At 42.6% G+C, this 16,745-nt stretch overlaps 1 protein-coding gene and 1 long non-coding RNA gene across 2 annotated transcripts in view; one reads left to right on the forward strand and one right to left on the reverse strand.

The window, feature by feature from the left end:
* Nucleotides 1-15,046, reverse strand: part of LOC137469696 (uncharacterized) — a 42,323-nt gene extending 27,277 nt beyond the window's left edge. The window contains exon 1 of the long non-coding RNA XR_010996651.1: nt 14,935-15,046. This is a non-coding gene — a long non-coding RNA (uncharacterized lncRNA). The remainder of the gene's footprint in view (nt 1-14,934) is intronic.
* The window catches only part of ATP10A (ATPase phospholipid transporting 10A (putative)), a 111,258-nt gene continuing 109,046 nt past the window's right edge, over nt 14,534-16,745 (forward strand). The window contains exon 1 of the mRNA XM_068182680.1: nt 14,534-15,244. Within this exon, the coding sequence (XP_068038781.1) occupies nt 14,802-15,244 (443 nt within the window). The 5' untranslated portion in view covers nt 14,534-14,801. The remainder of the gene's footprint in view (nt 15,245-16,745) is intronic.

Below are 16,745 nucleotides of genomic sequence, written 5' to 3' on the forward strand. Positions count from 1 at the left end.
CAGAAAGAGGAATGATGGTTTTGAGCAAGTATCTTTCAGCTTGACTACAGGTCCTTCAACCTGTCATGCTGTGACTGGCTGGTTTGGATGCTAATGATTCAGACATTTATAGAACTTTGTCCTAAATTTTCAGCAGCTTTTTCCAGCCTGCCACAAAATTAAGAATTTGGGTTTGTAGCAGAAATATCTGTTAGTGTGGATGAGTATTTCATTTTTAATAAAGGTAACAGAAGACCTTCAGCCAGGAACAGCCCTGCAACAGCCCCCCTCAGCCATATGTTTGTTAGTGGGCAGTATTCCACAGAGTCACAAAATGCTTGGGGTTGGAAGGGACCCCTGGAAATCATTTAGTTATTTGCTCCTTTGGAAAACGATGACAAACTCTGCAGCAGTTCACTGGAGGCAACTAGAAATGCTGATGTTTCTTTCAATATAATATGCTAATAATTCTGACAGGTTTTCCCAATTAACTAAAACCATTTCAGGGAACCCAGTATTAAACACCCATTTAGATAGCAGAGATCCCAGGTTTCTTTCATCTGCACATTTTTCTAGTCTTTTGAGGAAATTATGTCTGGAATAAGATAACCACACTAACCATAGCGCTACTTACTCATTTTTCCTGCATCTTTTCCTATGCATGGCTTCTGTCATGGGAAGCATGACCAGTGGTAAAAGACAGTTATAGCACAGCATCTGTCCAAGGTAGTTTTTGACTGCAATTTTGCTTCCAAACATATTATCTGCATTCAGACACCTGGCACTGTTAAACCAGACAAAATGGTTCAAGACTATGGAACTGGTAAATGGCCGTAGACAGGTCTAAAGTGTATTGTTTTTAAGAAGCTCCTTGCTCAGAATGAAAAATGACACCAGTTATTCAAGTGTGAGCCAAAATAAATCCATTTTTAAATGGTGATGTCTCTCACTGAATAAAAACTGAAGGACTACACTCTGACAACGGAGAACAGCCACCTACTTATGGCATGTCAGGACAGCAGTAAGTGACTCACTCACCCACCTACATTCCAAGGACACCAGGGCCTGATGTCTCTATCACAAAGTTGTCACAACACTGAATTTAGACAAACAGTTTTTCCTACTGCCCACAGTCTGTACAGTACTTACCGCTTGCTCACTTTTCCAGGTCATCAATTCCTAAAATACCTCAAGGTGAAAATGAGTGGGAGTGACACTACACAAACACTTCCCTTTTATTAGTAAGCCTGTACTAATATTTGCTTTAAAATCTGTTTGTTGATAAATGCTAATTAAACACCAGCTCAAAGCTTTATTTTGACCTTCTCCTGGGGTCTTTTGGACTCTTTAATTTGCAGGGCAAACAACAAATCTCACCTAAAGTTTTCTGTAAGGTGAATAAAACCACCACTAGAGGAAAAAAAAAGGAGAGAGTTTTATATAGTGGGAAGAAAGTGGAGAGAAACATCTGGAGCAGAGAGAGGAGTTCCCAGCTGTGCCACAATTTGTTGAGGATGTGAAAATGTAGTACAGCAGTGGCTTTTTTGTGTGATGGTCAACGACCTGCAAAGAATATTCTATCTGCAAAGAGATTCAAGGACTGGTTTGTCCAACAAAAGATCAGCAAATGCTTCCTGAGCTTTCTTTGTTCTTTGAGAGCCAGGTATCTGCTAGGAGTTAGTGCACTACCTAATTCTGCTGAGTGTTGCATAGATTTGAAAATTAGGGTGAAAGTTGTCTGCAGGTAAGAAAAATTAGTTTCTTTGTTCACTGTGTGGACAAAGAAAATTAGGTGAAGAAGAGAACATAAATGAAAGACATAAAACTCATGGGTTAAACAGAAGTGTGAAAGGACAGAAATTCAGCCTCAGAGGCTACTTGTGTAATAATCAATAAAACATGCCAGGGCCCAACCTCTGCAGGCTATTAGGAGAGTAGTATTCACTTTTGAAGAGCTAAACTGTCTCTTTCATAATCCCCTCCCAAAAATCTGGTACACATTATGGTCCAAACCATTGGCCAAATATAGCCTGAAAGACTGGTAGGTGGCATCAACCAAAACAATATTTGGGACCAAAAACTGAGCTAAAAATTAAGCATTTCAGGTGATCATATGCCCACGGTTTATTTCTGCTTTGTTTTTAAGTGTGGAGGAGTCAAGGAAGACAGACTTCTGCACCAGGGACTGCATCAGTCAAACTGAGTCATGTGATATTTACTTCCCAGCTTCCCAGAAAAACCTCATTGCTTCATGCATACCTGCTAAAAGGTAGGATTTCAGGCCTGGCAGTCAGTGACCACTATGTCACGACAAAAGATGAACCCACTTTTATGAAGCACTCTTTACTTCCTGGGTTCTTCGATCCTCACCGAGATGTTAAATCCTCAGTGCAGCAGCACAAGTGTAACCCCTCAGGCTCACTCTGCATGCACAGCAGAACTAGAAGTCTCTCTGTCCCTCTGACAGAGTGAGACATCTTTTCCATCCCAAATCAGCTCCCTTGTGGTGAATGGTTTCTTAGCACTGAAGCTGGAGGGTAACCCTTTAGCTCCAGTGGCACTGTCAATTGTTGATCATCTCAGTGTAAACAGGCAGCAGCAGTGGAACCGCAGCTCGAGTCTGGGTGCCTTCTCTTGCCACTCTCTCCACCACTGACATAGCTTTAGAATCTGAAGAGGGATTTGGTGGCTTTCACTGGTTTTAGGCAGAGAACAAATAAGCGCTGTAGGATTTGAACCAGTTTGTTCTGTAAATGACAGGTGATGAAAATTAATAATCCTTAAGCCCCCAAATAGTCAGATTATGTTATTATTTAAGAATATCAATTCTAATATAAATACTAAAGCAGGAATTTAGAACTGATTGCATGAAAATTAGTTCCAACATTCCTAATACTAGATGACAAATAAAAAAAGACACAAATGTGCTATTTTTCTTCTGTACATTATTGAAGCTTAGGGAACAAAAATATTCACTTTTCTATGCCTTGCATTAGCAGTCTGATACAAAAATGCTCATATCTAGGAAATAGGAAAATAATTTTCTAAGGGCAGGCAGGAGGTACCAAAAAGTGTGTGGAGAATGTGACAAAAAAGATCAGAGTACACAGAATAAATGGTGGTGAAGTGAAATTCAAAACCATGGATAAGTTTGAAAGAAATTATAGAGGCCAAAGCAGGAGGGTGAGTGAGGAAGAGGGAAGAGAGCCGTGGCCATGATATGAGTTTAAGAGATATTCTTATTAACTTCTGAAGTGCAGAAAGCCAAATTTATGCCAAGAGCTATATGAGGTAGCTTGGTGTTGACAGGCTACATTTGGGCACAGTGTTCATACTCCAGTTGCACATTAGACTGGAGAGCTCCACTTCTGCTGCTAGAATTTGTTGCAGACCTTACAAGAAAAAAAAATCATTTTGTAAAAGAGCACTTCTGCTGATATGTCTTAATCCATACTAGAGGGTTCTGCTGGCACAGCTGTGCTGGCTGCAGATCACACTTCAGCACTCCCCTGATTTATGCACATACCTTGCAACAGTTTGTCATGCTGAAGCCAAGGTCTGTGTTAGGAAAAAGAGAGTTAGAGGAGCAGGAAAGGAGGGTCAGAAAGCAGAAGAGCAGAGAGATTTTCATGTTGTAACCAAGCAGAGAGTGAGTAATAGTGGATAAAAATCAACAAATCAAGAACAAACAGAATAAACAGTACTCACCAGGGTTTGTTTTTTATTTAAAAAAGTCTGGTTTTCATTGCTGTGTTAGCTGTCTGGTGCTTTGTTGAAAGAGAATTATAAACTATATCCTTTCTTAATATGAAGACATAGTAGCCTGTAAACTTGAAAGGCAGCCTGTGGCTGTTGAATGCATGGGTCTTCAAAAATTGTGGGCTAGTGCTTCGTAACACATAAAAATTGCTTTATTTTGATCAAAACATTGTGTTGCCATTGCAGTTCTCCTCCACCCTTTAAGTTTATTATGCTGGCTGCTCTTCAGATTTCTCCTAACTACTGTTGATACACCACCCTTTCACTGGCATTGCTTCTGGTTTCCCACATCTTATTTATTTAAAACATTAGTTATCTCAAGTCCACCTCTTTTCTTGCAAGCAAGGCATACAGGAGCTTGAGTTGCAGTATGAAATAATAGCCTTTGCTTAATGAATATAACTAAATTACTAGAAGAAAGCAATGGCCTACAGAAATCTCTCAGATTACAATATCATTACTACACACAGCAGATTACTACCTCTCTGTACAACAACAAAAGTCCCCCTGTACACTTTGCAGAGATCGCTCGAGTGTGTGTCCACACAAACGGTGTATGCACACAATGGGTGCATGTGTATGTGTTCATATGGTGCACATATGGTGGGAGCTGTATATTATATATAAAGCCTATTTATGGTCACTCTCATTCAGATAGGGATTAGTAGCGTTACCTGATAATATAAAAACGCAGACAATAAAAACCTATTTAAATTAAGGCCAGCAAGGAAGAGTAAGCAGGGAAAGGAAAGCAACATGGATCACTGACACAGCTGACAAAGCAGAAGCAGCAATTTCCCGAGTCAATAAACCAGCACAGCACCATGGAAGCACTGTTCTGGGAAAGTGGTTGGAACTTTCAGCTTCTGGACAACAGGGTGGAAGGAATGTCAGTTTTTTCCACCACTGAGAGTTACTTCCAGATCAGAAGAGAGCCAGCACTAATCCTCTGTTTTTCCAAACACAGCAAAAGCTAGTTGATTATAAAAAAGCCTCCCCTCCCATTTTAATATACTGTCTTATATACAAGTCTTATACAATCTTAATATTTACTGCATTAGTGAATGTTGAATTAGAAGTCATCTTTCAGCTCTTTCTGTGATATACATTCCCTGATATAACTGATGCTTACATACACTCTACTGTCATACAGCCAGTCAAGGCTGTATGACATACAGCCTACATATTCTGTATGCATGTCATAGAGCCTACATATTCTGTAGACCTCTCCATCACAGAGAGGTCTACAGAACAGTCAGTACACACAGAGGATTACACCAGGAAAAAGACCCAAACAAACCACCACAAACCATATAATGAATCTCTCTGAATCTTTATAGATTTTTAATCTGTTGGGAAACTATAGGGAATTTGTAAGTTAGAATTGGTCTCTCTTCCCACTTCAGTAGAAGTCAGATCAGACCTATTCTACCACTGTAGAAACACCTGGTTAGATAGTTGTTAAAAGCAAGTCTCCACTGAAATTCATTCGTTTTAGTAGGCCAAAAGTATGAGTTATTCGTATGGTCAGTGGCATATAATATAAACAGAGACAGTAAGTTTGATATATACCACAGTGTTCTTAAAGTATGTAGCAAACAAATGTATGTTTGGATCTTGCCATTCCGACATGAATTTGGACACAAGGATTAAAAACAGGACTAGTCAGAAGCTTGTGTTGCTCTACTACAAGTAATTTTCTACTCTGGACTATATTGTTTTATAGATAGTCTGAACTAGTCCCAAAGCACTGCTTTACTTGAAATATTTTTCAGGATGTAAATTACTAAAATACTGCATTTGCCAGTTTCTCTGGTGATACTAGCAGACACATTAAGAATCCTGCAAGCTTCCAGACCAGCTAGAATGGCCCCAGCTATCAAGACGAGTGCTGCAAAGTCAGGGATCCCATACATTAGGGCATCCCTTGCTGCCAGTGCAAGTGGAAAAGAAGACTGGGCAAACCCCACCTTAAGCAACATCACAAGACTCCTGTCAAACCCAGCAGGTACCACTGAAAATGTTGCCTTAATTTCCACAAAAGCTCTCCAGGCTACTCAATTTCCAACAAAGCAGTCAGGCTCAATGAACCAGATTTTTTCCCAATCAGTTCTACTTATAGATGAGTTCCCCAAAGGCGGGAAACTCACCCTTTCACTCTCCTGCTGTTGAGGTTTTTTTCTTCCTTTTCTTTTCAAATCTGGTTGTTTACAGCCCATTTACACCATTTTGTACTAGGCCTGGCCATTCTGAGTCAGCTCTAGGCAAGAGACAATCAATCAGTCCTGCCCTAGACCTTCAACAGACTGAAAGCAGCATTGGCCTTCCCAGAAGGAGTAAGAGCCTGCAGCTACTTCTTTGCATCTGAGCTGAATGGAAGTCTTGTTTGGCCGTGCAGAGTCACAAAATCCAGAGGTAAATCTGACTCTAGTGACTAGCCAGCAAAAAAACATTGGCTTGCACAACTTTCTCTTAAAGCAATCCTAACAACCAAATGGCAAAAGAGCCCAGCTTCCCTTTGTTAATTCTCCAGCGAACGCATAGCAAGCTCCCCTCAGACAAATTCTTGTAAAAACTCATTCAAGCATCTTTATTTAGCTTTTTTAGGCAAAGTTTATTTAAGAAATCTAGAGGTTAAAAAATATAAGCATGAAGAGTTTTTAAATATCTCTTAATTAGAAGAGACACCCAATGTGGTATTCAGGAACAATATAATGAGTCAGTATTTTCTTTCTAGAGAGATGTGAAATATGTTTTGACTCCATGCATACAGGAATTCCCACAGCAGCTCCTATACAGAGAATCACTTCCAAGTGCTTGGTGTTAAAATTTACCAGGATTTTTAAAAGTAAAACATTAAGTCTTTTTATATTCTCTTCTTTATTTTCTGCTTCTTTTTTCCAAACATGCTTTTTTGCCTTAGCAAGCTGAGATTGTTGCAAGATCTCATTATGCAAGGATATTCAGCTTTAAGAAAAGCAACAAACACTGTGAGACTCACCATGAAATAGCAAGAGTTGGCAGCTCCACATTAAGGATATTAACTTTCATTTCCTCACAAACTGCAGTTTCTAGAAATAGAATGTCTGCTTTGACTACTGCAGTTAATTACAAAGGTTTTCCTGCATTTCCTCTTATTCAGTGTCCCTGTGTATGAGTATGTTAGTTGATGGACTGAAGCAATGCTTATGGATTTCCCCCTGTAAATGCCTTGGACATTAAAAAAAAAGCATTTCTTCGAGTGGGGAGGTTAAGTAGGTGAAGAGCTGTCTCTGATTTCCCACTGCCTAAGGGGACCCCTTGCCACTGTATGTTATAATTTTTGGTTGGTGTGCCAGGCACAGCTGAGTGGCCACAGGATTCTTACATGGCTGGGGTTTCTCCTGCACTCCTATTGTGAGTGCCCCATCCATTCAGCCTTATCTTTTACAGTGGAGTGTTGGTTGTTCTGCTGTGGACTGGCTTGGGCAAGATATTAAGGAGCAAGTTTACTTTGCCTGGCTTTGGATACCACCAAGGAAACACCTTCCTCTGCACTAATCACTTGTGACTTCTACAGTCAGTGGAAAATGAGGTGCTTTTTTGAGCATGGGCTTCACTAATCCATTTACCTACTGACACATTTTGGCATGTTCTTGGTGTCCTAGAAGGGGCAGTCTTTCTCTACCAACTGTGGCAGCATTTTTCAGTTATTTGAGATTACTAGAGGAAACTTCCAGATCTGAAAGCTCTAAATGCTGGTCAATGGCTCTTTATGGCTGTTCCTTACATCTCAAATATTACTAGTCATTAAGCATTTGCAAAGTGGTATGTTTCCCTAGTACCATGCCTATAAGTTAACTGCAGATACCTGAATGCTTTATGTCTTTAATTTACAGCTGTCCCACACCTTGACTCATTTCTTATCTAGTTTATTATACAGTACACATTGAGTAGTTTTTTTATCTAGTTTATTAAACAGTACTACCAATTTCCAAATCTGCCATTCCTGAGGCTTAACGGGTCAGTTGGCTCATTTGTCAGGGGTCTGCATGCGAACAGGGTCGTGGAATGGACATGTCTGTTCAGGTGGTGGAGGAAAGGACATGTCAGCCCTCTACTCTCTGAACAGGCTTCTTTCCACACAAGACACCAATCAAAGGTATGCATTCCACAGTGTTGTAGCCTCCTTCCCCCTCCAGCCCCTTACACACCAGACAGCCTCTATGAATCCTTCATCAGATTGAACAGCTGGGTGTGGTGGAGCAGATCCTGCAACATGTACCTGGCAGGACAGGAGATACAGGTGCCCTTGGGGCATGGTAAATGGGCAAAACATTTCAGAGAAATGTATGCAGAATGTGAGAGGCTTGCTAGGTAGCACTGCTCTCTCTTCCAAAAGGTAGAAGCTGTTCCTCAGTAATGTCTTAACATTGCACTGAAAAGGTCCAGCAGGGCTGATCAGGCCCTGAACAAGATTGACTTCCCTTAGTGCTGCAGTACTGAACACGCCTCTTTGTCACATGGTTCCTACACACCCTGGGACACAAATCTCCCCTCTCTGCCTGTTGAGAAACAAAGGAGTGGGATTTCTCTGGATGTAGACAGAGTTGTGCTCAATGGCACTATGTCCAAATGGAGGTCAGTGATGGGTGGTGTCCCCCAGGGCTCTGTCTTGGGACCAGTGTTCTTCAATATCTTCATCAATTACATGGATAGTGAGATTGAGTCACCAAGGTGACACAAAGTTGCGTGGTACAGTTGACACGACTGAAGGAGGGGATGCCATCCTGAGAGACCTGGAAAACCTTGAGAAGTGGGCCCACAAGAACCTCATGAGGTTCAACAAGACCGGTAACCCTGCATCAGGGTCAGAGCAATCCCAGAGCTGAGTACAGACTGGGAGAACTTATTGAAAGCAGCCCTGCAGTGAATGACTTGGGGATTCTGCTGGAGGAAAAACGGACATGACCTGTCAATATGCACCTGCAGCCCAGAAAGTCACATTCTGGGCTGAACCAAAGGAGGTATGGCCAGCAAGTCAAGGGAGGTGATTCTGCCCCTCTGCTGCACTCTTGTGAGATCCCACCTGGAGGACTGTGTCCAGCTCTGGAGTGAGTCCTCAGCACAAGAAGGACAGGGACCTGTTTGAACAGGACCAGAGAAGGGGCATGAAGATGATCAGAGGGCTGGAACACCTCTTCTAAAAAGTCAGGATGAGACAGTTGGGGTTGATCAGTCTGGAGAAAAGAATGCTCTGGGGACACCTCATTGGATTCTTCCACTACTTAAAGGGGGTTTATAAAAAAGAGGGACAGTAACTTTTTACATGGGCAAATACTGAAAGAACATGGGGTAATGGTCCAAAAGTTAAAAAAACACAAGAGATTGGGTGTTAGGAAGAAATTCTTTACAGAGGGGCTGGGACAGGTTGCCCAGAGAAGCTGTGGATGCCCCATCCCTGGCAGGATACTCAAGATAATTTGAATGGGGCCCTGAGGAACCTCTTCTTGTGGGTGGCATCCCTGCCTATGATGGTGAGATTAGAACTAGATGATCTTTAAAGTCCCTTCCAGCCCAAGCCATTCTATGATTCTATGAGACTGCATGTGGTGTATATATACATAAACACACACACATATACAGCTTCTGTATGTGCATGTGTGCGTCTGTGTATATCTACGTATCTCCTGCAGACTAGAAGGAAATGAGGAATAATGCCATTTTGGCTGCTGTCTTGCCTCATCAAATTCTGGCATTTTCAGCAGGCTGTTCACACTAAAAGCCTCTTGCCTTTTTTCTGCTTGTTCAAAACATGTATGCCTGTCCCCTTTACAGGAAGCCAGATGGGATACATCTCATCTGCAAAGGGCAGAACAGATTTTGTCTGATGTGTGGTACCATGTCTTTACAGTTATTTTTGTAGTTCTTTAAGTCCTAGATTCCAACTAAGGCCTCTGGGTGGTTCCATAATATTAAGCATGTTAATATTAAAATAACTTCTCTGGACCAAAGGAGAATCACGAGTAATTTGACAGATGTTTCTGGCAATATCCAACATGGAAAATCTTTATTTTAGGATCATATAAATATTACAATATATATGTAATATATAAATATTGCAAAAGTGGCCTAGTAAATTAGACTATGTTAAAATTAGGTTTACTTCACTTTCTTATGATAGGAACAAGCTAATTGTTAAAACGGAATTATGGTAACTAAGCTTTCAAAAACCATGACAAGTCAAATTAGGAGTTATTAGATCAGTAATGTATATGTGATCTTATCTCCATGTCTACGGTGTTTTCATCCTTATCATTCAGGTGGATGCCAATTTCCAACTATTTCACAAAACCATCAGGCTAAAGGCATTTTTTGGTTGATGTTATGATCCTTGCATACTGACAAAAACCCATGCCATAAAAAATAGTTCAAATGTAATCAGGGCTGAAGACCCTGAGAAGAGGAATAAAACTGATTATCTGATCTCTGAGCAACCAGCCTGTCCACATAACAGTTTAATAATGATTTTAAGCTCTAGCACGTGTGGCATCTAAAAGGCCAAGTTAATACAGTATCTTGGGCCAGAAAATCCTGTAGTTCCTTCTAGCTGTAAAGGCAGTGCCATACCTTAAGGTTCAGCATTTAGTGGCCCAAGCTATCAAAGAGCTCATTAGGTATAGTATCAGCATAAGTGATGCTTAGAACATCTCTCCTTTTTCATTTTCTGAAGAAAATGTGCACAGTTGAGAAAAAGAGTCGGGCACTGGAAAAGGCTCTGGAGAGAGCTGGAAATTCAAGAGATATTGGGCATCAGAGGCTGGATTCAGGTTAATGGCAGGAGAAATAAGAGAGTAGATACCAAGCAAAATGCAGTGAGATTAAGAACACTGAGAAAAAGCTTTGTGACAACAAAGGAAGAGCTCTGGACGGGAAGGAGACATCAATGAGTGCAGGGAGCAATTAGAGCACAGAGCAATCTGTAGACATCACCTGGGTTTAGTGGCAATGACCCTGAAAAACAGCAAAGAGTCCATATTTTAGTTTACTAGAGCCTACATTTTAGTTCAGGTTATCCTGTAAATCTAGTCTTTGGCTCTTGGCTCCTCTGGCTTTTCAAAACAGTTTACTTCTGTTTCTTGAAGGTGATACTTTGTAGGATCCATGCATCATCCAGAATGATTTAAAGCCAATTTCTTTTCACCTCCTTTCCTCCAGAAGACTCCATAAAAAGGAGATGCAGGTGTACTGCAGTTGACAACAAAAGCAACATACTTGTCTTTTTGTATGCAAAAGCTAAAGCCAGACTTGTCCATGTGTATTTTGTACCAGTTGAAAGCTGATTTTGCTGCCTGCCTGCCTCTTATTTCCAACCTCACATACTTGAACTGTGTGGGCAGGGAGAGGTCAGATATGAGTTTAGATACAAATATTCATGTTTTCTCAAACCCCCTTTGAACAATTTTATTTGCAAATGGAAAGGAAGGACTAAATTCTTGGCAGTGTCTACATTGACAAAATTTTTGGCTAGAAAAGCCTAACAAACATTAGTTTTTAAAGGCTTTTTGAAGTAAGGTTAACTCTTGTTTTTATTTATCATGGATTACATTTTGTCAGGTTTTAGAATAAATTTCCAGAATTTTGGATTCCTCATGTGACTGCACAGAAAGCAGAGGGGTGCCACATCCTTTCCTCATGGCACTGCCTTGCAATACTTTAGCTTGCCTGTATCAGTTAAAAAGCCATTTACTAGCAACAGAGAAAGTCCTGGTCAACGATATGGGAAGAGCTTTTTTGCTCTTAACCAGTGGGGTGTGGTCAAGAGCTAAAAAGCTAAAAAGCTGTGTGGCAATACTTTCTACTTTTTTTTTTTTTTTTTTGTATAGTGAAACTTTCCAAGGGCGGCACTTAACTCTGCCAATACATACTCAAATACAAAGGCTTTAAATTGCTTTTAATAAACAATTTAGCAAACAAAGACATAATTCTTCAGAGGCTCCCGCCCAACTGTTTGTTATCTTTCTGATGCTGTATCTGTTTGCAAAATTCAGCTCATGGGAATTGCATAAAAACTTTCAGCTTCTGTTCAGTATCTTAAAGTTTCTCGCCTTTTACTCCATTCCAGAAGAAATCTTGTTAATGTGAATCCTGAGCACTCCAAAATTATGCAAGTAAAACAGGTTTTAAAGTCTAGCCCACTGACTTATAGAGCATTTCTTATAACTGTGGGATTTGTAACTGACAATTTTGGGATATCTGGTGTCACAGGTTTGGCCAATACTGCTAGGTATAACCACAATTCATCCCAGGTTAGGCTCTCCAAACTTGCACAGGTGTTTTCCTTAAACAAGTAGCTTCAGGGGAATGTGAGAATTGTCTTTTCTTACCTTGCCTTGAGCTCTCTGTTTGAAAGTTTAACATTACTACATATCTAACCCTTAATTTATTTTCAGTTACTGAAAGTTTGCTGAATATGCAGTGCTAAACCTGATCTAGACACCATTTTTTGATGATTTACACATCATTTTAATGTGGTGGACACAGTGACTGAGCAACTGGCTAACTTCTCCTGCCAGCACAGGCTCTCACTACTCCTTAACACTTGTGTGTGCACCATCTTTCCACTCAGATGTGCTATACTCAAGCCATTTGAGTATACCTGGAATTCCAGGTAAGTCACCTGACACTGATAAAGATATGAACAGTTTATTCTAAGAAGTGATGAGCTTTGGCAGGAGAAAGGAACAAATAGTACTGTTGCTTCTCCTCTAATCTGTGTAAACAAGGTGGAGGGCCATCTAGAGGAAAAATGCAGCTTGAACAGTGCTTCAGCTCCTGGAGGCCTGGGATGAACCAGAGACCTACAAAATAGTGAGTTGCAGTGGCTGGCAGGCCAGTGGCAGAAATTCCAGCAATTCACTTTTTGGAGTATCCGCTGCTGCCTGCAAGGAGCCCTTGGAGGGATGAAGCTCAGTTTATGGGAATATTGCACAATGATAAAATGTCCTCCTCATCCCATTTCAGCATTTCCAGAGCACAGAAAAAGGATGTTTGTTCATTCCAGCTTTCCCCCTTTAAGTTAACACAAGTGTAAACAAACAAAGAAACAAAAAAAAAAAAAAAAAAAAAAAAGACCCACAGAAAATTGAAATAAGGAGGGATTTTTGAATTTGTTTTGGTTTCTCTTTTTCTCTTAACATTTTGTACTTTTTCCTTATTAACAAAGGAGCAGACTTTGCAAAAAAAAAAAAAAAAAAAAAAAAAGAGAAAAAAACAAAAACAAAATAAACCCCAACGAGACCATCAAAACCAAAAACAGAACAGCCCGATTTTCCCTCTTCTCCTTGCACTAATTAAAACATTGCTGTGTCTATATTCCAAGAGCTGAGAAACCCAGGAAATCCCTGCTAAGTTTGAAGTAGCATCAGAAGAGTGGACAGCAGGATTGGTAAAGAGTTGTGGCTTCTCACAGCACCAGTACCAGGTCATGGGCTGAACTAGCACTCACATAGTGCCTCAGGGCCAGAAAAGGGCTCCTAATTAGCCAGACACTTTAAAGAGCAATTACAAACATACTGCAAATGGGAGAAGGAAGGATGAAAACACAGCAGCACATACAATCTGCGAGGCTCGGGTAATGGCTTTCACTTCTTGGTCTTCATGGAATTTGCCATGGCAGCATCTGAGCTGTGGGACTAAGTACTTTCTCAGAAAATGCCCCAGTACTGTCCTCACCTGACCTGGTATCAAGACTAGATGTTTATACTCTATGCCTATTTTCTGTGACAACAAGAAACATGTTGACAGGAATGAAGTACTTTTGTACTCAGTATGATCCCACCTTGGGATATCACAGGATCAGGACCAAGAGTCCCCCGCTAAAATGCATCTGTGCCACAGGTTAGACACAGCCTGGAGTGACCTGTGTCAGCCTCTCACGCTGCTTGCGGAATCCCATATCCAAAGGGTCTGCTCTTAAATCCCAACCTAAAACGATGCAGTAAAGATTCATGTCACACCTAATAGCAGTAATTTAATTATTCTCTTATTCTTTGTTCTTTAAATCTCTGCATTTATTCACTACATTTGTATACTTGTGATTTTAGATTAAATCTTTCAATCTAAATTATCTTCTCTTCTTTATTTCTTGTCTATCCATCATGACCCGTAACTGTATTTTTCTCCAGAAAGTACAGAGTGTAAACCACCGAGCAAGAGATAGGCATTTTCCAATCCTTGCTGGAAAGACCTACCCTACCACAAGGGAATAGGAAAATTCACAGAGTCGAACGTGCGTTACAACACAGCACAGCCAGGGCGTGTGCGGAGGTGGCAGCGCCTAATGCTTTCCATCGGAAACCTCATTTTTCTTGTTCCCACCTGTGGGGTTGTCCCAGGCACCACGGACGCCACCAACAGAGCCGGTGTACCAGACAGACGTGAGGAGCCGGGAGATGTTGTGCTTTAGCTCCCAGGCTAAGCACGGGGATGTCTATCGACGTGGCACACGGACTCAGGCAGAAAGTAGAGTGTTTCGCCGAGAGTCAGCTGGTGAAAACTCCCACCAGCTGCTGCTGCTGGGGCACCGTGGATAAAGGCCGGTGCGCAGCGCCGACGCTTCAGTGGGAATTTTCTCTTTCCCCGCTCGAACTTCTTTCCCCATTCCACACGTAACTCCAAGTCAAAAGCCGCCGCCAAAGTGTCCTGCCGGGTGCGTACGCCGGGCCGGGACGGGACGGGACGGCGCTCGGGGCAGGCTGTGCGCGGAAGGGCCGCTCCCGCTTCCCGCTCCCCCGGCCCTGCCTGCATCCCCCGCGCCCGGGACGGGGAGAGGCCCGCGGCAGGAGGGCTCGGCTCCCCGCCTGCCCACGTCCCCTCCCCGGCCAGGAGGAGGAGGAGAAAGCGAGAGAGGTCCCGGCAGAGCGGCTAGGAGCGAGTTCGAAAGAGCCCTCCTCCCCCTGCCCGCCCCCGGAGGGGAAGAGGGAAGGAGAGCCGTGGCGGGCGGCGCAGGATGATAACTTAGGGCCGTGCCTGCCCGTGGGAGCTGCCCGCGCTGCCCGGGCGAGGACACCGGGGCGGCAGCGATGTCCCAGGGCTCGGCAGGAGGAGAGGGAGCGCCCCAGGTGCTGCCGGAGGGGAAGGAGAGGCAGAGGAAGAGGAGGCGGAGGAAGAAGAAGGAGAGTAAGACGCGGCTGGTGCGTTCCAGCCTGCTGTTACCTGAGGCCGAGCCGGAGAAATCCAAGAGGACAGTCCTGGCCTGCAACCGGCTCAAGACCACCAAGTACACGGCATTGTCCTTCCTGCCCAAGAACCTCTTCGAGCAGTTCCACCGCCTGGCCAATGTCTACTTTGTGTTCATCGCCCTCCTCAACTTCGTGCCAGCCGTCAATGCCTTCCAGCCGGAGCTGGCCTTGGCCCCCGTGCTCTTCATCTTGGCGGTCACCGCCATCAAGGACCTCTGGGAGGATTACAGCCGCTACCGCTCCGACAAGGAGATCAACCACATGGAGTGCCTGGTGTACAGCAGGTGAGCAGGGCGGGTGAGGGCAGGGGACGGCAGCGCCCTGGTGGCACACAGCGCTGGGGTCCCGCCTGGCGCCAGCACTCCGGCGAGCGGAGGTGAGGCACTGAGCAGGTCCATTGTGGGGGCTTTCGTTTCTACCTTCAGTCCCAAGAAACTTCCAGTTCTCGTGGAACTGATGTCTCCCAGCTCAGAACTGCGCGAGTTCATACAGTCCTGTACCTACAGGTGAGAGTGAAATCCGCCCTGACCGCTGGGGTCCGGCAGTAAATCACATTAGACAAACACTTACCGGTGTGTGCAGTAAATTACACTCATGTGCGGTTTCAGGCATTGATTTCATTATAATAACATGAGAACTCGCACAGTCTGCTATTAAATCTTCAATGAGTGAAGGAAGGATAGAGGCCCGAGGCTTCTGAATTTCAGTCAAGTGTGTGAGATTTCATGACATGAAATTAGTGAACCTAAACTTTGCCTTTGAGCCAGTCTTTCCATTGAACATTTAAGCAAGTGGTTTTTTATATATCATCTCAAGTGTCATCATTCTCTTCGACTTTACTATTTCCCAGTGCTTTTGATGGAGCATTAGGTCATTTACATCTCTCAGAAGTAGTTTTTCTAATGATCTGGGCAATACATTTAGAGCACTGCCTTGGTATTTGTAAATCAGACTGAAATTACTTTTGCATCAACATTTATGTGCATGGAAGCCAGCTTCACTAAATTTTATTTTGCTTTTCTCCAAGTGCCAGTCATCTCCTAGTAGTCTAAGGCTAAGGTTTCCTGGGGAATGAGAGAAGAATATATTTTCTGAGAAAGCAGATTTAGTTTCATTTCTGATGCTTCTAAGTGTAAAATGAAACACGTGCCAAGAAACTTGCAGTCGGATTCCACAGACTGTCTGGGAGGGTCTTCTGGGCTGACGTAAGCATGAGACAGAGAGCAACTCTCCTATTGCAAGAAAGGCATGAGAAGAAATGTACACTGAAAAAGAACTCGGGAAAGGCTGCATTTCCAACATCAGCAGACTCAGCTTGTTATCTCCCAAACTGATATCATGTAAGAAATCTCACCCAGGGATATTCCTCCGCCAGTAGATATGCATGCATGAAAACATAAGTAACATGGCCTTATTTGTGTAAACTAAACCAAAACCAACCCAGTCAAGTCACACAGATAGTTACTGCTAAACTGTGCCTGTGCCTAGTGCCTTGCTGGTCTGTAGAACTCTGAACACTTCTGGTGTTGAGGAAGATTGATTGCAGAAGGTCTTGTAAGGGGCTATTCATGCAGAAAGTAAAACAGTGATAATAAGGATGGCTAATCTAACCTTTAAAAAAAAAAATCAGTTTAGAAATAAGCTCTTGTGTCTCCTAGGTTGAAAAGCACTAAGTGCCCAGTGCAGAACATGTCCAAAATATTAACAAATACCAGTACTAGGTTATTAATTCTGGAATGTTTTCCCCCAGCAATTTTCCATATCCCTCTCTGCTGCCAAAAAAGT

The sequence above is a fragment of the Anomalospiza imberbis genome, chromosome 2 (genome assembly GCF_031753505.1).
Source record: "Anomalospiza imberbis isolate Cuckoo-Finch-1a 21T00152 chromosome 2, ASM3175350v1, whole genome shotgun sequence".
Taxonomy (NCBI): Eukaryota; Metazoa; Chordata; class Aves; order Passeriformes; family Viduidae; genus Anomalospiza; species Anomalospiza imberbis.